At 40.0% G+C, this 20,957-nt stretch overlaps 1 protein-coding gene across 2 annotated transcripts; it reads right to left on the bottom strand.

Moving 5' to 3' along the window:
* Nucleotides 1–402: 402 nt before the first annotated feature.
* On the bottom strand, nt 403–19,385 carry LOC110964518 (rho-related GTP-binding protein RhoA-C). 2 transcript variants are annotated; one of them, XM_022213282.2, is made up of 5 exons: nt 19,261–19,385; nt 12,672–12,827; nt 4,921–5,041; nt 4,700–4,830; nt 403–4,334 (listed from the first exon to the last, which is right to left on the bottom strand). In XM_022213282.2, exons 2-5 carry the CDS (start codon nt 12,825–12,827, stop codon nt 4,161–4,163), a joined length of 582 nt encoding a protein of 193 aa, XP_022068974.1. In that variant the 5' UTR covers nt 19,261–19,385; the 3' UTR covers nt 403–4,160. The 2 variants fall into 2 exon arrangements, with proteins under 2 accessions (XP_022068974.1, XP_022068975.1); XM_022213283.2 differs by lacking the exons at nt 12,672–12,827; nt 19,261–19,385 and adding exons at nt 10,639–10,704; nt 11,026–11,083.
* Between the last annotated feature and the right edge of the window lie 1,572 nt (nt 19,386–20,957).

Below are 20,957 nucleotides of genomic sequence, written 5' to 3'. Positions count from 1 at the left end.
CGCGACCCTAGTGAGGATAAAGCGGTGTATAGAGAATGGATGGATGGAAAGCTTCACGTCTTCATTTTTAACTCAGCTTTTTCTTTTTTCCTGCTGTGGTATTTAGAAAAAAGAACACATCACCAATTTTACCTCTAAGTGTAAACAGAACCCTAATTATCATAACTAATAACAGAAAGAATTTGGTTTGTGTGTGTGGTCTGATATATTCTTTATGACTACAACTGTATCTTTAAAATCTTGAAATGGCAATATTGAACATTTTAGACACATTTCCCAAAGTCCAGTCTATCAGATTTTGTATCAAAAATCAGTGGGGTTGATCAAACTTTAGCTTTGTAGTGTTGTGTAACACTGTAATTGCATAAAGAGGACAAAGAATGTAAGAGGTGATGCCAGTGGTAAAATTCAATCATTATGTTAAGTTTATTTCCATTAGGCATTACATTAAAACATTAGAAAAGACACATGGAGGAATATGAGGATATATTTGTCTGTGAAAATAAGTATGAAAAACTGACCAACACCAGTTGCATTTTGAATCATGTTTTCAAAGTGTATACCACACTGATCTTCATGTGTGCAAATAATTTGAGGTTAGTCAGTAGACTATCACATAAAAGTAAAATAACATACAAAATACAAAGCAGAAAAACAATAGTTGTCCTGTGAGAGGAGATAAAACATACATACGGGTGCACTCTAAATGTTCAAATAAAAGCTTATATTTAAATAATGGGAGAGATTCTACAACTGTACATCTCACACTAAAATTTTGAATAGTGTACATTTCCACAGTATTTGTTTTATTAGTACAGCACAAGCATACCAGTATCTCTTGAAAAGAGATTCTGTTTTCCTTCACCAGTTGTTTGCAGTTACTTCTTTGCTTTTTTTGATGGCTGTTAGGTTACTGACCCTGTACTCCAAATCATATACTTTTCCTTTTTCCTTTCAGCACATACTAAAGCTGCCTTTACAAAGTTCATACTGTTTTATGCAGTATCACACAATTGGGACATCGTACTTAGTCACAAAATTGCACCTTAAGCTGTAACCATCTGGCTCAGATTTTGTTGCAGTCTGTGGAGTAAAATTACCTGTTTCTGCACTCTCAAAGAGTGTAGTAGGAAATTCTAGTATTTTTTGCTTACTGGTAGTGGAAGACTTTTTTAAAATGGAGAAATAAAAACCCACTTCAGATATGGGAAATGGAACTTTGCTGCCTTTATCAATCCATTAAAGTGACAGCATACTGGTCCTTTATTCATAGGTTATGTTTTCATGCAGAGATACTTCCCAAAGTGCCAAAGAGAGATGTGGTACGCATGTAAAATTAGTCATTCATGTAAGATTATACCATGTGATGTAAAATGCACAATACTACAATAACAAGTTAAATCTAAAGTAACAGTTTACCCAAGTGTTTAAATAAATACCAGCCCAATTTACTTCTAACATTTAAAACTGAAGCGAAGGACTTAACCTGAGGACTGCTGCACTTGGACAAAAATTTTAACTGCAGCTGACAATCTTTGATTCATTGCTTAGCAGTTCACCTGTCTGAGGTGAAGAAAAGTACTGATACGGACTGATCCTTTTCCATGACATAAATAATTTATATTAAAAACTAATTAATAAAAGTGCTGCTGTTGTTACATGTGTAAATGTGTGCAGCACTCTCTTTCGAGATACATGCTGATTCTATCGCTGTCTGATACTCCAGGTATGCAATAAATAAAAATAGTCCTAAACAGCTGGAAACTAAACTGCGATTCTGTGTGTGACACATCTGTCTGATATGAAAACTCATAAGCCTACAGCATGATTTGCTGTCAGATCCTGGACTGGATCTGATCATCCAGATGGTCTCCATGCTCTCTCTGTTATAATTTTTTGATATTGTATACATTAACTGAAGTTACCAGTGCTGCTGTTGACCTTGTGCAAATGTGCGCATCTCGCGCGCTCTTTGAATATGTGCATATGGATCCTACTGCAGCCTGATACTGCAAGTAATTAAAATCTTCAGAGAGAATAGTTATAAAAAGGTGAAAGCAACAAACTTTAGTTTCTGTTAACATCTTGTTAGAGGGGAAAAAAACTTGGATTACATTCATCATTGGTGAGTTTCATTAACGTTTGATCTGTTGTCTGTTTTCATTGCAATAAAATAGTACTTTAATGAACATTTAATTCTGTAGCACCAGATTTGAAATTGTAGAGCAAAATGAGTGAGAGGAAAGGTGTGTTGTGAATTTGACACACCAACTGTTTATTAAGCATCTGATGTTTTTTGACTAATATTGGAGCTGAATGTGGAAAAATTCTTCTCTAAATCTCTCCACAGAACTTGTGAACCCATGTTTGTGTGTGTCTATCCATTAATGTAATGGTTAAGTTTGGGCATGTACTGTGTTGAAAGTGATACAGAATTGGTCGGACAGTAACTTGTACAGACACATGACTAGGGTGTGCATTCAGACATGAAACTGACTTTTAAACTTGCCATCAGATTAACAGAGCAGAGTGCATGTCTGAAAGGGGCTTAGGTGTTTTGTTCAATGATGGTAGTGATAAAATAATACCAAAACCTAAGTGAATGAGGAAAAGTGTCTGAAATGGAAAAGAGAAGATCTGACATGACAGTATACCTGTCCTGTATTTATGCTGTGAAAATGTGTATTATACCTCAAAGCATAAAGGCATGTGATGGAATACACTTGCTTTTCTGGTATCTAATATAACTCTGTTTGATGGAAAAATCAGAAACTCTGTGTTGAGAGATAAATTAGGGCTCTGCTACTATCTGAGAACTGTCTAGAGGATAATACACTTTTGGTACCTCCTTGAATACCCAACTCAGTACAGTGTGTTACTGTCCACATCAATTAAATCACAGTTTTCTGGCTTGAAAGGTAAGTTCAGGTCAAATAACTTGAAATTCTATAAAACACTTTCCATGTCTGTATTCATAGGTCAATAGGATGTAGATGCAGCTCTGTTCATACTTCAATAGAACCATGCCAGTCTGCTACGCAGCTGGTTGCATTTCCCCTCATATTGAACATACAAAAGCACAAGAAACCAGCAGCTGACATTGTAGCAGCCTATCAGTGATTATTCCTGAAGTGTGCCAGGCATAGTGTGTCAACGCAGCAAAGGATTTTTTGATCCCCCCAAAAATGGAGAACTTAATACCATGTCTGGACTCCGTCAATAAAAGCATGTACAAACAAAACTCCTCCAAAGTCCGATAACGACTAATTAAAATTTTTTTAACAATAAATTGGTGTGGATGACAGAAAATCTCCTTGTAGAGTCTCTCTTTATACCAAGCATTTATTTTAATCACTGCTTGTTTTCTTAACACATGTGTAGTAGACATGCTTGTAGTGTGGACTGTCCAGGCGATCACAAAATTTAGACTACTGATGGACTTGTGACTGATGACATGGATGCAGTAAGCATGAATTGGCCTCAAGTTGGTCTTATAACCATCATGCATTTATCTTAAAAAATGAATAATCTCATTTTGGATCAAATACTACATGTTCATAAAAAAACAAAAGCAGGTCCGTGTGATTTTAAGTTGGTCTCTTCTGGGAAATAAGGGCAAGTTGAAAAAATTACAAAACAGTAGGGTATAAACTACAAGACAAGCACAGTTACACTGAATGCCTTCCAGCAGTTAAGTAGGCATTCATCGGTGGGTGTACTGAACACCTATGACTTGTTCTGGAGCTGGTCTCAGCCACAAATCATAGAACTATGGTTTAGGATGAAGGAGACCATCATATTCAACTTAGACAAATGGAAATCTTACTTAAAGACCAAAACCAACCACACTTTAACAAGTATGACAGAGGGATGTACCCTTCTTTCTGTTTTTGCCTAATGCCAGGTCTAATCCGTGCTAAAGCACAAGATTAAAGCATTTGCATTTGAAAGCTAAAAGTTATAGCCGTGGACATTAATGTATATGCTCCCCTTTTTGTTGTTGTTTTTTTCTCCTTCTTTTTCCTTTTGGCCTGGTTTGACTTCTTTCCTTCATCCCAAAAAAGGCCCTATTGAATTCTGCCTGCCATCACAACAAAGCAGACACAATAGAAGTGTTTGAGTTGGACAGGTTATTTTCCCCTTTAACTCCCTAGCCTGCTCTATAGCAGGAGGCAACCACTCTTCTTGCCTCTTCTCTTGGCCTGCAGTGCTGCCCTGGTGGCCATCTCAAACACCTCCCTTACACCGTCCTTTGTCTTGGCTGAGCATTCCAAGTAACCAAACGCATTGATCCGGTTAGCCATCTCCTTTGCTTCATCTGACTTCACTGGTTCCTGTTAGAATAAATCACAACCACGAAGGAAAATGAGTCATTCAACCCACTGACAACAGGATATACATTAGTGTGTAGTTTAGTATAGAAAATATTTTTAAAGCCTTCATCAAAAATGCGATCGCATCACTATAAGATCTACAAGCCAGTAACAACTTTGCCTCTTTTGAGTAGTTGGAATATGAAGATGATGTAACCTATAACCTATTTGAACAGACGTCTGACCTGATTCCTGCTTCGTTCTTCATCCTTCTATGTAAAGCAATGGAAAACATGCCTTAAGTGTAATTTCTGAGTGAGTGCATGACTTCACGGCCTTCAAATTTTTAAACACATCTGGATATGCACCATAAAGGAAAAACTGACCTGTTTCATTTTGGTTAATTCTCGGCGTGTGTGCTCATCATTTCTCAAGTCTTTCTTGTTTCCCACAAGAATAATGGGCACATTGGGACAGAAGTGCTTGACCTCAGGAGTCCACTTCTCTGGAATATTTTCTGTATGAGGGACAAAGTATACAAGTTAAAGATGGAGAAGAAGCAAACAGAATGTTTAAAACAACAATGACAACAAAGAGGAAATGTCACCTAAGCTGTCAGGGCTGTCAATGGAGAAACACATCAGAATGACATCCGTGTCTGGATACGAGAGAGGCCTCAGTCGGTCATAATCCTCCTGACCCGCTGTGTCCCACAGAGCCAACTCCACCTGTAAGAGCATAGCGCAATGAGACTAATTTTACTGCCAAGGGGCCTCATTTATAAAGCTTGCGTACCCACAAAACAGGGCTAGAAAGTGGCGTACGCCACTTTCTACGCAAAGGTTGTGATTTATAAAAACAAACTTGGCATGAGAATGTGCGCACCGGTGCGCCAACTTTGATGCTTGCTTAAGCACATTTTGGAGACAGAGGGAACGGGAGTGCCGGAGGGTGAAGTGGTGAACTGAAACCAGATTGATCTCAAACCTTTATTGTTATCACATATTAGACTTGTAGAGCCGGATAATCATAAACCCTCATTGTTGTAGATGTTCATATAGTGCGCCATTCGGCCTACGACTGTATTTGCAGAACTATGTTCATATAATGTATATGCTCCCCTTTTTGTTCCATCTTCAAATGATATAGAGCGGTGAGTGGCACTGATTGATTACTAATTTGGAAAAGGCATGTGACAATCAGTCCAATCGCTGATCAAGCGGATAAATAGCGGGTGACAGCCGTGCGTAATGTGGCACAATGGATGCGCTGGCATTGCTGGAAGATCACGTTAAGAATAGAGAGAGATTTTAGGGATCACAGGGATTTGCCCATGACGATGACTGGCTAATAAGCCGATTCAGATTCCCTAGAGCAGTACTCTTGGATCTATGTGCTGAACTGGGCCGTCTTAAGACAGACCGACCCGCCGAAACCATGCCATCCCGGTACAGACACAGGTGCTGACAACTCGGGAGTTTCTGGCGTCCGGCTCCTTCCAGCGGGAATTGGTCGACAGGTATGTGTTTTATATGAAGAATATATGAGGTTACATTTGATGTCTAAATCCCGTTTGGGTCTGATATACAGTTAAATGATTTCCTTTAGGTCGAGGATATCACAACCATCCCTCAGCGCAATAATACCAGCTGTTTTGGATGACATTATAAACATGACCAGTCAATACATCAGGTTTCCTTACACTGTGGGTGAACAGGCCAACATTAAACGGCAATTTGCAGCAATGTCCGGTTTCCCAAATGTAATCGCCATAACTGACTGCACTCATGTTGCTGTAAGGACTCCGAGTGAAAATGAATTTGTCTATGTGAACCGAAAAAATGTACATTCAATCAGTGTACAAATTATTTGTACATCGGACATGATCATAACAAATTTAGTGGCAGGGTGGCCTGGGTCAACACATGATTCATTCATCCTGACGCAGGTAGGGAAAAGACTGCAGGCCGGCGCTGAAAAATGCCGTGGATCCAGCAGCTTATTTATATACAGATACATTCATGAGTTACTTTGCATTGACCATTCATGGTAAAATGTGGGTGTGTTGTGGGCGGAATGTGAGGTGGATCCACCTGTGCAATCTTCCAGCTGGTGTGTGATTTATCAAGAAATTGCATGCAGCTGTGCTTACTCAGTTTTATAAATCAGGGGCAAAGGGCATACGCCCATTTCGTATTTTCGGCGTACACAAACTTTAGTATGGATCCTACGCAATGTTTTATAAATGAGGCCCAAGGACTTTACTATAGCCATACATCAGTGTTTTTAAGGTTAAACTTCACTGGCTCAGAGGCATAGGTAAACAGTAACAGTGTGTTAGTCAGACACCCATGATATGTACTGAGAAGCATGGCTCTCTAATATACACTACTATTCAAAACTATGGGGTACCCAGGCAATTTCATGTTTTCCATGAAAACCCAAACTTTTAGTCATGTGCCATCATAATTGCACAAGGGTTTTCGAAACATCAATTAGCCTTTCAACACCACTAGCTATGTAGCATCAGAATACAGGAATGATGGTTGCTGGAAATGAGCCTCTGTACCCCTATCGAGATTTTCTATTAAAAATCAGCCGTTTCCAGCTAGAATAGTCATTTACCACATTAACAATGTCTTTCCCCCATTTAAATGTTTAAGATCATCAAACAAATTGTAATATTAGACAAAGATAAACACAGTAAACACAAAATGCAGTTTTTAAATGATGATATAATGTTTTAAGGGAAAAAAATTCATCCAAACCTACCTAGCCCTATGTGACAGAGTAATTGCCCCCTTGTTAAATCGTAAATTAACGGTGGCTAATGACATTTTTCACTTAAATAGACCATGTCTGACACAATGAAGTTGGCCAAAAGATCTCAAAAAGCTGGAATAAAATGCTGCGATCCAAAGAAATTCAGGAGTAGATGAGAAATAAAGTAACTAACATCTATCAGTCTGGACAGGGTTACAAAGCCATTTCTGAAGCTTTAGAACTCCAGCTAACCACGGTGAGAGACATTATCCACAAATGGAGAAAACATGGAACAGTAGGGAACCTTCCCAGGAGTGGCCGGCCAACCAAAATTACCCCAAGAGCACAGCAACGACTCATCCAGGAGGTCACAAAGAAACTGCAGGCTCAGTTAAGCTCAGTGTTCATGACTCAACAATAAGGAAGAGCGTGGACAAAAATGGCCTCCATGGCAGAGTTCCAAGGTGAAAACCACTGCTGATCAAAAAGAAAGGCTCCTCTTACAAATAACATCTGAAAACTCACCAAGACTTTTAGGAGAATATTCTATGGACTGAGGAGATGAAAATTATTATTTTTGGAAGATGTGTGTCTTGTTACATCTGGCATAAAAGTAACACAGCATTTTAATAAAAGAATATCACATCAACAGTCAAACATGGTGGCAGTAGCGTGATTCCGGGGCTGCTTTGCTGCTTCAGGAACTGGATGACTTGCTATGATTGAAGGAGCCATGAATTCTGTTCTGCACCAGAAAATCTTGAAGAGTGTTCAGCCATCAGTTCGTGACCTCCAGATAAAGCATACTTGGGTTCTGCAGCAGGACAACAATCCAAAACACACCAGCAAGTCGACTTCTGAATGGCTTGAGAAAAACAAAATGGAGGTTTTGGAGTGGCATAGTCAAAGTCTGGACCTGAATTTTTTTTTTTTTTTTTTTTTACACAGGGCCAGGTAGCTTTGAATATTGTTTTTTTCCTAAATAAATAAAATCATCAATTAAAAACTGAAACTTCATTTTGTGTTTACTTAGGTTATCTTTGTCTGATATTTACATTTCTTTGATGATATTAAACATTAAAGTGGGGGAAAATACGCAAAAAATTTGAGAAGGGGGTACAAACTTTTTCACAGCACTGTAGATCCCAAGTGGAAACAGGGAAAAAGAGATATCGGTATGCCAGGTGATGTTAGCTTATTGCTTATATGTCTGTGTTGATGCATGTCATATAAGTAACAAGAAATTGCAGTCGGGTACAGATATTCCAAACTAGGATATAGTTATATTCTTGTACTTGTTGCTGTAAATTGGAGATCAAATATTACACACACACACACACACACACACACACACACACACACACACACACACACACACACACACACACACACACACACACACACACACACACACACACACACACACACACACACACACACACACACACACACACACACACACACACACACACACAGGATATAAAAAGTCCACACACCACTGTTCAAATGCCAGCTTTTTGGGATGTAAGAAATGACACCAAGATAAGTAATTCTCCTCTTTTACCACCTTTATTGTGACCTATGACCTGTACATTGCAATTGAAAAATTAACTGAAACTTTTCATAGAGGTGAAGCAAAAATAAACAACTAAGATCATGAGGTTGCACAAGTATGCACACCCTCTATAACTGGGGTTGTGACTGTGTTTAGATTTAACCAATTACATTCAAACTCATGTTAAATTGGAGTCAGCACCCACCTGTCACCATTTAATGTGCCTCTGATTAACCCCAAATAAAATGTACCTGTTCTAGTCAGCTTTTCCTGACATTTTTGTAACCACATCTTCCAGCACAAGCCATGGTCCACAGAGAGCTTCCAAAGCATCAGAGGGATCTCATTGTTCAGAGATATCAGTCAGGTGAAGGGCACAAAAGAATTTCAAAGGAAATAAATATACCATGGAACACAGTGAAGACAGTCATCATCAAGTGCAGAAAATATGGCACAACAAGGATATTACCAAAAACAGGACGTCCATCCAAAATTGATGATAAGACGTGAAGAAAACTGGTCAGGGAGGCTGCCAAGAGACTGACAGCAACATTGAAGAAGCTATAGGAATCTCTGGCAACTATTGGCTGCGTAGTACATGTGACACAATCTCCTGTCTTCTTCATATGTCTGGGCTATGGGGTAAGGTAGAAAGACGGAAGCCTTATCTTACCAAGAAAAACATCCAAGTCAGGCTTCATTTTGCAAAAACACATTTGAAATCTCCCAAACACGTACAGGAAAATGTGTTATGGTCCGATGAAACCAAAGTTGAACTTTTTGGCCATAATTTCAAAAGGTATATCACCAAAAGAACATCATACCTACAGTGAAGCATGGTGGTGGCAGCATAATGCTTTGGGGCTGTTTTTCTTCAACTGGAACTGGGGTTTTGGTCATGGTGGAAGGAATTATGAACAGTTCAAAATACCAGTCAGTGTTGGCACCTTCAGTGCTTTTTTCCCCAACACTGACTGGCTCGGATAGTCTCAACGAGTGTCCCACAACATACTAGAGATGAGAAGTGAACGAAAACCTCCACATTACCTGGCGATCGCTCTTTGTTGTGGTCTGTATCCAAAGCTCAGGACGCTAGAAAGCAAATCTCGGTTTTGGCGTGAGCTATGGCGCGATTTCGGAACGATATTTGCTTTCCTGAGCTTTGGATACAGACCACAACAAAGAGCGATCGCCAGGTAATGTGGAGGTTTTCGTTCACTTCTCATCTCTAGTATGTTGTGGGACACTCGTTGAGACTATCCAAGCCAGTCCGTGTGGGGAAAAAAGCATGTTAGGGCGGACTTTGACGCGGGTGGGGGCAAGTTGCCCCATACTTTTCGCTAGCTGAGCTGCTATGCTGCCTGCCTGGCTAAATACTGGAGCTATGTCGAAAATTCATTTCTCCATCACTCACATGTATGAAATGACATATGAAAACAGATTCCAGGTTGAAAAAAAACGAAGTTCCCCTTTAATGTTACTCCATAACAACACATGCAGTGAGTTGCTGTTACAGCCAGTGTAACCTTATAGTATTTTCTGAAAGTAAAACTAAGAGTGATATGACATCATGACGGCTGTTGAAGACAGACAGTAATATTAATCATTTTAACTTTTCGTGCCTGCACTGAATAAACCCCTTCCCTCCGTGTTCACATTGCTCCTCCTTAAATGCGCCCCTAAACGCGGATGGGGTGATGAACAGTTGTTCTGTACTCTCAAGTATTTTGTACACTTATGTTATTTCTGCAGTTACTTACTGGCTTTTAAGCTGTTAGCTAACACTATGCTAGGTCGGCATAACTACAGCGATGTTATTGCTAACATAAATAGACAGGGAGTAACTTAAGCTAAGTTGGCACAAGTCTAACAATACAACATAAATGAAAAGCATGACCGACACAACGAAGCACTCGTCATTTGTCATGACACATGGCAAAGAGAGTTAAACTGAAACGATAGACATGTTGAGTCACTGTTAATTTCACAACGTTGTTATAAATTTACCTGTCGCAAGCTCCACTCAGCCCAGTCCTGTAATGTTGCCTGGCTGCAGCTTACTCCTGTATGTTACTAAGAAAACAGCGGTGAGGACTAAGGATTGAATGGCATCAGGGTTCCACGTATTGGACAAACAATACGTATCATTCTATGCAACTCTGACACTTAACAGCATTTACTGTTTAATGGGAAATTAAGAATATATCGGTCTTTAATCAGCAAAACTCTGGTTGGATCTTATGGCAAGAACCAGTCAGCTAAGTAAAGACAAACGATAGTCCATCATTACTTTAAGAACTGAAGGTCAGTCAGTTCGGAAAATTGCAAAAACTTTGAATGTATCCCCAAGTGCAGCTGCAAAAACCATCAAGTGCTATGATGAAAATGGCTCACATTTTGGACCACCCCGGGAAAGGAAGACCAAGAGTCACCTCTGCTGCTGAGGACAACTTCATCCGAGTTACTAGCCTCAGGAAACGCAAGTTAACAGCACCTCAGATTAAAGCCACAAGCAGAAGAGAATTGTTAGGGTCAGGAACACAAGGAATGGACATTAGACTAGTGAAAATCTGTGCTTTGGTCTGATGAGGCCAAATTTGAGATCTTTGGTTCCACCAGCCATGTCTTTCTGTGATGCAGAAAAGGTGAACAGATGGTCTCTACATGCATGTTTCCCACCATTAAGCATGGAGGACGAGGTGTCATGGTGTGGGGGTGCTTTGCTGATGACACTGTTAGGGATTTATTCAAAACTGAAGGCACACTGAACCAGAATGGCTACCGCAGCATCCTGCAGCAACATGCCATCCCATCTGGTTTGTGTTTAGTTGGACCATCATTTATTTTTCATTTTTAAACAGGACAATGACCCCAAACACACCTCCAGGCCGTGAAAGGGCTATATTTGACCAAGAAGGAGAGTGATGGAGTGCTGCGTCAGATGACCTGGCCTCCAGTCACCTGACCTAATCAATCCAGATGGTTTGGGATGAGATGCACAGCAGAATGAAGGCAAAAGGGCCAACAAGTGCTCAGCATCTCTGGGAAGTCCTTCAAGGCTATTGGAAAACCATTTCAGGTGACTACCTCATGAAGCTCATGGAGAGAATGCCAAGAGTGTGTAAAGTAGTAATCAAAGCAAAGTGTAGCTATTTTGAAGAATCTAAAATATAAAACATGTTTTGACTTATTTTACACTTTTTCTTTATTACATAATTCCATGTGTTCATTCATAGTTTTGATGCCTTCGGTGAGAATCTACAATGTAAACAGTCATAAAAATAAAGAAAAACCATTAGATGACATGGTGTATCCAAACTTTTGATTGGTAGTGCACGTATATTATCTACATTGGGCTGCTTTCTACATGCAGAGCACAATACAGCACTCAATCATGTTGGTTTAATCATGAGAACCCAAAATCATGACTGGTCATTTTAACTGAACATAGTGCTATTCCTCATTTACTGGTCCAGTCAGTATCTCTCTGCCTCCCCTTGCACTCTGATCATCAGGTGTATAGGAGTTAGAGCTCTGTCACTCCTCATTTTGTTCATTAGAATACCCAGTTATATCAATTTATTATCAGATTCACTTGACCTTAACCCCACTGAACATTTATGGAACAGCTGAAGACTGAGAAAGTCAAACACTCACACTTAGGTGAATAGCTTGTGTCACACATCAGGCAGGACTCAAGAAGAAAAAGCATAATTTTCCATCACTATGGTTAATGTCACTGCTTCCCACGGTGGTTAGAGGACCACTAAAACAGTATAATGATCATACACTGGCATGAATGAGACCACCTGAACTGTAAGTCTTAGACTCTTACAAAATGGTTGCATATGCAACCCCTTATGACAGACTGTAGCCCTGACGAGTAATGAAACATTTTATGTATTACAGTAATTTCAATGAATGAATCTGAAAATGTTTCTGGGCTCCCTGATAGTGTGCCACTGTAATGGACTCAGTCCAATTACTGGACTACTTAACTGTGTAAACATAACAAGTTGGCATTTTAATAAACATCTTACCTGTTTACCATCCACTTCAATATCTGCCACGTAGTTTTCAAACACCGTAGGCACATAGACCTCAGGGAACTGATCCTTGCTGAATACTATGAGGAGACAGGTCTTGCCACAGGCTCCGTCACCGACTATTACTAGTTTCTTTCTGATTGCAGCCATCTGAAAGAATAACAGAATGTGGTATTTACCAGTATGCAAGATCAGGGAAATTTACTGGACAGTTCAGGCTGGTTAGAAATGGAAACTTATTAAGGACAGTGGTATCAACAGTTTTCTTTGAAAAACAAAACTGCTGAACCATGACATTTGAGTAGGTTCAATGATGAGTGCAATCACTGTGAAAACATTGTGCAAAATAACAAATTTGCCGTTTCATATTTCAGAAGACATTTCCATTCAATGGAGAGCACATGAATCAACTGCAATGAGTCATTACAACATATTTTCAAAAGTTCAAGTTTTTAGCTCTGCTCTTTGGCAACAATGAGATTGTCCTCTCCTGTCTCCTCAGGTACTGCAATTCAATGGATTCTGCTGGTGTTACCAGCCTATACATTCATTCAGACCAAAAACAACTCTGTAACAACATAATGCATACGTATGGGTGCAGACGTAGAACAAAAATGACCAGCAAGATAATAAAATTGATGGAGGAAGGCTGAATGGCTTACAGATCTATGAGTTTTTATTAGGGCTGGGACTTGAACGCGTTGATTTCAATTAATTAATTACAGAGCAAATAATGCGTTAAATAAACGCATTTAATCTTTTTCAGTAACCTAATTTGTGGAACACTGGTAAAACTGATGAACAATCCAGCCCAGTAGATGGCGGTAATGAACCTAAAGTTTGTCTGCAGCATACCATCTATGGTCTGCAGCGAAGAGGACACATAGCCCACAAGGAGGTTTGGTAAACAGCAAAGGAAGGAAGGAAGGAAGGAGAGGGGGAGGATGGATGGATGGATGGATGGATGGATACTTTATGAATCCCGAGGGAAATTTAAGTGTTCAGCAGCCTTACATACAACAACATAAAATAAAATAAAAAAGCAGATTAGTAACATTAACAGTTGAGGTTAGTATATAAAACTGAAATTACAGTTCAATATACAGTATTTACACATTTCAAGGCACAGAAGTATAAAATTAAAGTGAACGTAGTGATTAAAGTGGTGATTAAAAGTAGCTTTGACAGGTAGTAGGAAAAAAACATAAAAGTTATATCGAACCACCTAAGGTGCATGGACATTCTACAATAATAATAACATAGGTCCAAATGTGACTACGGGAACCCCGACCACTCAGTGATGAGTTATACAGTCTGATGTCCAGGGGCACAAAAGAGTTTCTGAGTCTGCTGGTGGAGCAGGTTGGAGACAGCAGCCTGGAGCTGAACACATTCCTCTGCCTGATCACAGTCCTGTGCAGAGGATGCTGTGGGTTGTCCAGGATGGAGAGAATCTTTTCCAGGGTCCTTCTCTCTGCTATTGAAACCAAAGAGTTCAGCTCTGTGCCCACCACTGAGCCAGCTCTCCTCACCAGTCTGTCCAGCCATGCAGCATCCCTCTTTTTAATGCTCCCTCCCCAACAGACTACAGCATAAAAGGGAACACTGGACACGACAGACTGGTAGAACATCTGCAGCAGTTTCTTGCAGATGTTAAAGGACCCCAGTCTCCTCTGGAAGTACAGAGTTGTCTGTATTTCCTGAGGAGACTGGGGTCCGGGGGACAGCATCTACAGTCTTGCTGTCCGTGTTGACTGACCAGTCCAGTTTACTGTCCAACTGCAGTCCCAGGTACTTACAGGTCCTGACCACCTCCACGTCCGTGCCCCTGATGGAAATAGGTTGGGGATGGGGTCTATTCCTCCTGAAATCCACCACCATCTCCTTGGTTTTGGAGGTGTTCAGCTGCAGGTGGTTTGAGCTGCACCATCCCACGAAGTCCTCCACCAGGCCCCTGTACTCCCCTTCCTGTCCACCCTCCACACATCCAACAATCACAGTATCGTCCGAGTACTTCTGTATGTGGCAGAGCTCAGACTCATACTGGAAGTCAGATGTGTATAGTGTGAACAGTACAGGGGAGAGAACAGTGCCCTGTGGCGCCGGGTGCTACTGACCAGAGTGTCCGATGTGCAGCCACCCAGCCTGATGAACTGTGACCTGCCAGTGAGGCAGTCCCCAATCCAGGAAACCAGGTGTGGGTCCACTCCCATGCTGCACAGCTTGTCTCTCAGAAGATGAGACTCATTGAGCTTGTTGGGAGGAAATTTTTCTTTTAAAAATACTCCTGATGTCAGCTTGGATAAAAGTGTGGTTGTTTGTAAATTGTGCAAAGAGTTTTCTTATCACTACAGCACTTCAAGCCAACAGTATCAACTCAATATAAAGTGTGTTGCTGTTAGCACCAGTGCTAACGTTAATTATAACAGTCCTGTTAAGGGCTGACGAAGTAGCTATCCCATAATGGACCACTTTAGAGGTTGGGGGCGGCATGGCTCAGTGGGTAGAGTGGCCGTCTTGCAACCGGAGGTTCGATCCTTGGCCCGGAGAGCTCATGTCGAGGTGTCCCTGAGCAAGACACCGAAGCCCTAATTGCTCCTGGTGAGTCGTGGTTAGCGCCTTGCATGGCATGGCAGCTTCCACCATCAGTGTGTGACGTATCTTGTAAAGCGATTTGGGTATCTTTCAGGTATAGTAAAGTGCTATAAAAATACAGACCATTTAGAAGACACTGAAAGTGCTTTAGTTTACAGAAAGTTATAAAATGTTGAATATACCGCATTTTCCGCACTATAAGGTGCACTTAAAAGCCTTTAATTTTCTCAAAAATCGATGGTGCGCTTTTTAACCCAGTGGGTCTTATGTGTGCACTGAGTTCCAAAATCTGACTGTCAGACCAATTCCCGCCGACCTAGGGACGTAATACGTACACTACACATGCTGGCAGCGATAAACCTATTAGAGAACATTACATAAAGCTACGTACAGTACTGACTATTGTCCGAGCTTTCGCGGAAGTCTGCATCATTGCTGGCATCGTTCTGCTCAGGCGGTGGTCGACACGGTCATTTCTCCAAGCCACACCGTCTGTCCATTCACCCCAGCACAGCCACGCTTCGCGGCCCCGGTCCCGCCCAGGCGCCGCCACCCAGCTTTACGCTCGGCGTGCACCGCACGCTCGTCCCGTCTGGACTATCTGGTTGATCCTGCCAGTAGCATATGCTTCTCTCAAAGATTAAGCCATGCAAGTCTAAGTACACACGGCCGGTACAGTGAAACTGCAAATGGCTCATTCAATCAGATATGGTTCCTTCGGCATCATTGCCGGCATGGTTGCAACGAGACTGACTCCGACAATGAAGAGAGTGAACCCGGCATGTTTGATGTCGAAATTGCCCAGCTGTTCAATTCAGATACAGAAGATGAGGACTTTCATGGATGTGTGACAAAAGATTGATCAAAAAAAATGTGAGTGTGTTTTTAAATGTGTAGTAGAATAAAGTTCAACCAAACTCACTGTTTTGCTTCCGTTTCCTTGTTTTAGCCGGGCCCAATAATACGGTGCGCCTTATATATGGCTTAAGTACAGAAATAAACCCCGTAATCGAGACTGCGCCTTATGGTGCGGAAAATACGGTAATTGCATTTTGAGTTTGCAGTAATCTGTGAATGTAGCAGACAGATGAAAAATGCAGATAAATAGAAATGAAACAATTGTCAGTTTAAATTATTAGACTGCCAAAGAGGCGGAGCCTCGGCAGAGTAATAAGTTTAACCACAAAAATGTCTTTTAATAACTTAATAATAAACTTTTAGTTTATGAAAAAACATTGTTCATAAAGAAAAATGTATATTAATAAAAAAAAAGTACCATCAAAATTCCACCATTTATCAAACCTAGAAATTATGAAAACAGAATGAACCTGTGGATTTTCTACTTTCTGAAGGTCCTTGAATTACTTATGCGGATGTTATCTGAAACGCAATGGGAAAAAAAAAAAACTAAATCCAGGCCTTAAATCATCAAAAATCACTTTTTTCCCTTTTTTGTCCCATTTTAACATTTTATTAATTTCATATATTTTAAATTATAAACATGTGTATGCCTATTTATTGATTCAACTGTCAACCAAAATTTATTTGAATTGAAATTAATTACTAATTGTGTCAAATATTGCTGTTTGACAAAAAATGTGTTAACAGTGACTGATTAATTACAAAGCCTGTAATTAATTAGATTACTTTTTTAATCGCATCCCACCACTAGTTTTTATGTTTACTAGCACATTTGATACTCAAAGAGAAAACTGAGACACTATTTTTTCTATATTGTGATCATTCCAAGATGCTACAAAGGTAATCTGCCATGGCTTTGAGCATATATTTGGTTAAAAATTGCGCTGTAACCAAAGTCAAGCCATGTTAAACTTTATCACTGGAGACCTCTGTGCAGATAATTCTGCTGTGCAAATACAGTGGCCTTGGGCTTGTAGCATGGGAACGCGTACAGATTCTGGTCACCATAGAGTGAAAAATGAAGTACCTTGAAATATTTAATGTTATATACCATTTTAAAGGGTGTTGTCTGGGGTATTATCCAGTCAAGTTTCAGAGCTTATATGGCATGTGTCTAAATCAGGTCCAATATGCAAAACACAAAAATGTGACATACACAAAAACGTGACATATTGGGACTGAGACATAAGAGGCATTTGTTGAAACTAAAGTTACTATTTGTAGTGCTGAAGACAATATTTTTTTGTGAGTACCAATCAATAGTACACACTAACTCATGACATGATTCCAAGCTGGTTCTGTGACATCTGGAAAGCTACAGAGCGTGACGTACACAAAACGTGGCGTACTATGTCTGCGTATCATCAATAGACCTGGTATCAGATATATTAGAAGAAATAGTTGACTATTTAATGACTAAATCTAAATACAATAAACAGCTGGCCTGTATCATTGGTAAGCCATCCCTTGGCTGCATGCTTTGTGACGTACCGAAATGTGACCTACTCTGTAACATGGTAACATGGTCCACCGCAACAAGTCTATATGTTGTAGGATGACCATGTTGCACAAATACATCAATCTTGTCACATGTGATCATATTCTGTGGAAAAATCTTGCATGAACCAGCTTTGTTGGTATTACTGATAGATGTAAAGGAAAATATCGTACTCTGTAACATCTAGTGACAGCAGGGAAAGGCTGCTTTTTTCATGCTAAATCAGTGTGTGCAATCCCACAGAATGAGCAGAACCATAGGAAAGTATATATCAGCTTGATCGTAGTTGAATGGGCTATCACCTTATATAAGTTGCCAAAATTAAAGATGAATATTGACAGATATATAAGCTAGAGAAGGAAACCACCAGTGGCATGTTCCCATGCAACAAGCCCTTGTTTAATCATGCAGTATTGTTGGCAGTCTGAACACAGCCCTAATCTTAAAGAACTTCCACACATGCACTGTGTTAATCTGACAGCAACTAAACAGGCCCAGCTGCATGTCTGAATTCTGGTCGCTTATCCATGAAAGCTGCATCGACAATCTTACTAAGTCGGACATAGTAACATTTCTGTATAACTTTCATCATGGCACAGGTGTGAACTGAACAACCGCATTAACAAATAGGCACACACAAGCAGCAGTACTCTGAGTTGTGTGACATGATTTAAAAAAAGATTTGTCCACATTTCAGCCCAAATATTCATCTGAAAACATCACAAACGCTTAATACATAGTTTGTGTGCAAAAGTCACAACAAACAGCCTTGCACACATTTGCACACTGAACAACAGCGCTGCTAACTTAATGAAATTCTTTTAATTATACATCATCATTGAGAGAGCTCAGAGAGTGTTGTGTTGAGTGTCCAGACCAGGATCTGACAGGAAGACCTACTGTTTTCACCTACGTGTTTTCATATCAGACAGATGAGCTGCCACACACAGAATCACAGTTTAGTTTCCAGCTGTACGGGACTATTTCTTCATAGCTTATTACAAACCTACATCATCGTCCAGATTCTTACTTTTATGGGAAGATTTCCAACTAATAACCATTCAGATTACATCAATCCTGATAGTCTTTCTGTATCCACTGCCATGAATTTTACAGAATGTAGTGGGCTAACACACTGCCAGCAAAGTGGCAGACGCCACCAAGTTATGGCGTATTTGAGAATTTTGCACGTTAGCGTCACAGTATAACTTCACTTCCTCAGCAATTTACCTTGGATGTTGTATCTATCAGCTTAACCACTGGTGAACTGCTTTAAGTTACACTTAATTTGCCACCCCCGTGTCAACCTAATTTTCATGTGTTAATTTTAGCCTCTGTTCCTCGCGTAAACAGTGGAGCACAGGGCTGACTTACAACTAGCTGCAGTTTCCATTCCATCTACGGAAGCTATTTATTAGCTTGCCAACTTTGCCTTGTGCTCCCCTCTTGTCAGGCTGGACACATACTATTTTATGACCAAAGCGTATTGCTTAATTATAGCAGCTCCACAGAAATACAAAGCAACGAAGCAGAGACCGACTCAAAGTAGTAACGTAAACATAATTTTACCGTTTTATTGGAAATACTGCCTCTCTGTAGTTTCTGTCGTACCCAACAGCGCACACCCCACCAGTGTCACGAAGATTACGCCCGCCCATACTTCCAGTCAATGGCACACAGCAAAATCTTGACTGACCCGGAAGATAGCCAATCAAGATAGTTGTCTTCCCGACTAGACATAAAGAAATACGTACTGCTTCAAGAGCTCTTTGCCCTGGTGAACATATTTTAAAAATCATTATCGTAGAAAAAGAATATTTAGGTCAAAAAGATCTAAGGTAATTTTCTCTTTTTAAAATAAAGGATTGTCAAAATAAAAGCAGTAGACAAAGAAATTCCTTGTATACTGTATTTTTCCTGGGAGAAAATCGTGTATTTTTGTAAATCGTGCGTTTCCACAAATGCCATCCAGCGTCTCTCGATGAAGGGTGTAAAGCGAGACTGACGGCTTTCTCAAGGTGTTGGTGTTAACGTATTATTTGTTTTCCCAACTATTGCCAAAAACAGAGCCGAAATCTTATATATATATATATATATATATATATATATATATATATATACCGAAAAGACAGACTCTCTGTATCATTGCTTTTTTTCACTGTCCATGTATACTGAAAATCAAGTGGAGCAAAATCAAGAAACAGTTCATTTTTCATTTGGTTTAACTTCTATTTTTCAATTCTACCTCCTAAAACACACCTCCTCTTTTTTCTTTAATTTCATGACTGTTTGCCTTGTAGATTCTCATGGAAGGTATTATGTTGAAGGTATTATGTTATGTTTATCATTGTATTGTTGTCTATTGTTGCTTATTGTTGCTCTACTGTATGATGTATGCTGCTGTAACATGGGAAATTTCCCCAGACACGGAGAGTAATAAAGGATTATCTTATCTTATCTTATCTTATCTTATCTTATCTTATCTTATCTTATCTTATCTTATCTTATCTTATCAAAACTGAATGAACAAATGTGGAACTATGTAGTAAATAAAAAAAGGTGTGAAATAAGTCAAAACATGTTTTATATTTTAGATTCTTTAAAATAGACATCATTTGCTTTGATTACTGCTTTACACACTCTTGGCATTCACTCCATAAGGTAGAAACCTGAAATGGTTTTCCAACAGTATTGTAGGAGTTCCCAGAGATGCTGAGGACTTGTTGGCCCTTTTGCATTCACTCTGTGGTCCAGCTTATCCCAAACCACCTTGATGGGTTTAGGTCAGGTGACTGGAGGTCAGGTCGTCTGACACAGCACTCCACTCTCAGTCAAGTAGGCCCCACAGCCAAAGTGTATTTGGGGTTGCTGTCCCATTGAAAAACAAATGGTCCAACTAAACAAATTAGACGGTATGTTGCTGCAGGATGCTGTGGTAAGGTAGCCATGCTGGTTCAGTGTGCTTTCAATTTTGAATAAATCCCCAACAATGTCACCAGAAAAGCACCTCCCCCTCCATGCTTCATGGTGGGAACCATGCACACAGAGACCATCCATTCACCTCTTCAGCTTTGCACAAAGACACAACTGGTGTAACCAAAGATCTCAGATTTGGAGTCAGACCACAGATTTCTACTAGGCTAATGTCCATTCCTTGTGTTTCTTGGCAAAAACAATTCTCTTCTGCTTGTTTCTTTTCTTGAGTAGTGCTTTCTTAGCTATTTGACAATAAAGGCCTGTTCTCTGAACAGTTGATACAGAGATGT

Source organism: Acanthochromis polyacanthus, chromosome 6 (genome assembly GCF_021347895.1).
Source record: "Acanthochromis polyacanthus isolate Apoly-LR-REF ecotype Palm Island chromosome 6, KAUST_Apoly_ChrSc, whole genome shotgun sequence".
In the NCBI taxonomy this organism is placed as follows: domain Eukaryota; kingdom Metazoa; phylum Chordata; class Actinopteri; family Pomacentridae; genus Acanthochromis; species Acanthochromis polyacanthus.
Note: the sequence above shows the minus strand (reverse complement) of the source record. Positions and strands in the feature narration are given on the sequence as shown.